At 51.9% G+C, this 1,047-nt stretch overlaps 1 protein-coding gene across 3 annotated transcripts in view; it reads left to right on the top strand.

The window, feature by feature from the left end:
• The first annotated feature begins 536 nt into the window (after positions 1–536).
• zfyve28 (zinc finger, FYVE domain containing 28) overlaps positions 537–1,047 on the top strand; it is a 23,808-nt gene continuing 23,297 nt past the window's right edge. For all 3 annotated transcript variants that reach the window (XM_080012771.1, XM_080012770.1, XM_080012772.1), the window contains exon 1: positions 537–637. In XM_080012771.1, coding sequence (XP_079868897.1) covers positions 602–637 — 36 coding nt within the window. In that variant the 5' untranslated portion in view covers positions 537–601. The remainder of the gene's footprint in view (positions 638–1,047) is intronic.

Here is a 1,047-nt window from a genome sequence, read left to right as displayed (position 1 = left end):
CCAAATCCACATACAACATGTTTACATACGACATATTTACATACAACATATTTACATACAACATATAATCATTTGATGTTATTTGAGATTTTTGTTCGTTTGTCGTGATCCGTCGCCTGTTTGAGAGCGTTATGCCAAGCGTCGGAGGCTTGTTTCACGTCATAACTCTCAATAGTTATAATTAAAAAGAACAATATTACGCAGCGTGCTGTGAGGTGTGGCGCGAGCGGTTCATTGGGAAGTGGGCGGGGCGTGTTGTCCCCGCGCTGTCGCCAGGGAGGGAGGGGGCGGGGCCGAGCAGTCGGCGGCTCGCAGTCCGTGTCTGTATCCACGGCACTTGGGAGGGACTGGGCGGGCGCGGCAGCTGAGCTCGGCTCCGGGAGAAATGGAGATAAAACCTTGCTTCCAATAGACGCGGCGCTTCGGGTTCGAGCCTCTCCATTGACACAGGGCGAATTGGGTTCATTTTCCTTCTCCTCTCGCCGCGTCGGGCTCCGCCGCCGCCGCCGCCGCCGCCGCCGCCGCTAGCTAGCTTAGCAGCGCCGCTCCCCCAGACCCAGGTAGAGGAGGAGCGGTGACAAAGGAAGGTGGCGAGGGAGCGATGAACCGCTTCCGAAAGTGGCTGTACAAGCCCAAGGTAAGTTGCCCGGACTCCACACCTCCACGTCCACAGCGTTGTCAATAACCGATATAATATATATTTTTTGTATCCTAAACAGCAAAACAACAGCGTTGATTTGGTACGACCAGTGTAGCTCGCTAGCCGCTTTACAGACTGACGTACAGTCGGCGTTAGCTGGGTGCTGTCCCCGACACATTCCTAAACCAGGGGCTGTTCAACTACATTCTGTTGGGGCCCCGGTTCCCCAACTTATCACCAGCTCAGGGTGAATGTTTTCCTTTTTTTCCCCACCCCCCTTTCCCTTTTAATTTTTTTTTATTGTTATTGTTGTCGAAACAATATTCGAGATTTTTAGTGGGCACATCCAGTCACACGAGTACGGTGTATTGAAACGTTAAAGTAGAAGGTGGAGAATGCCAAAACAA

This window comes from Zeus faber (genome assembly GCF_960531495.2).
Source record: "Zeus faber genome assembly, chromosome: 13".
Taxonomy (NCBI): Eukaryota; Metazoa; Chordata; class Actinopteri; order Zeiformes; family Zeidae; genus Zeus; species Zeus faber.
This window is presented reverse-complemented; position numbering and strand designations above follow the sequence as displayed.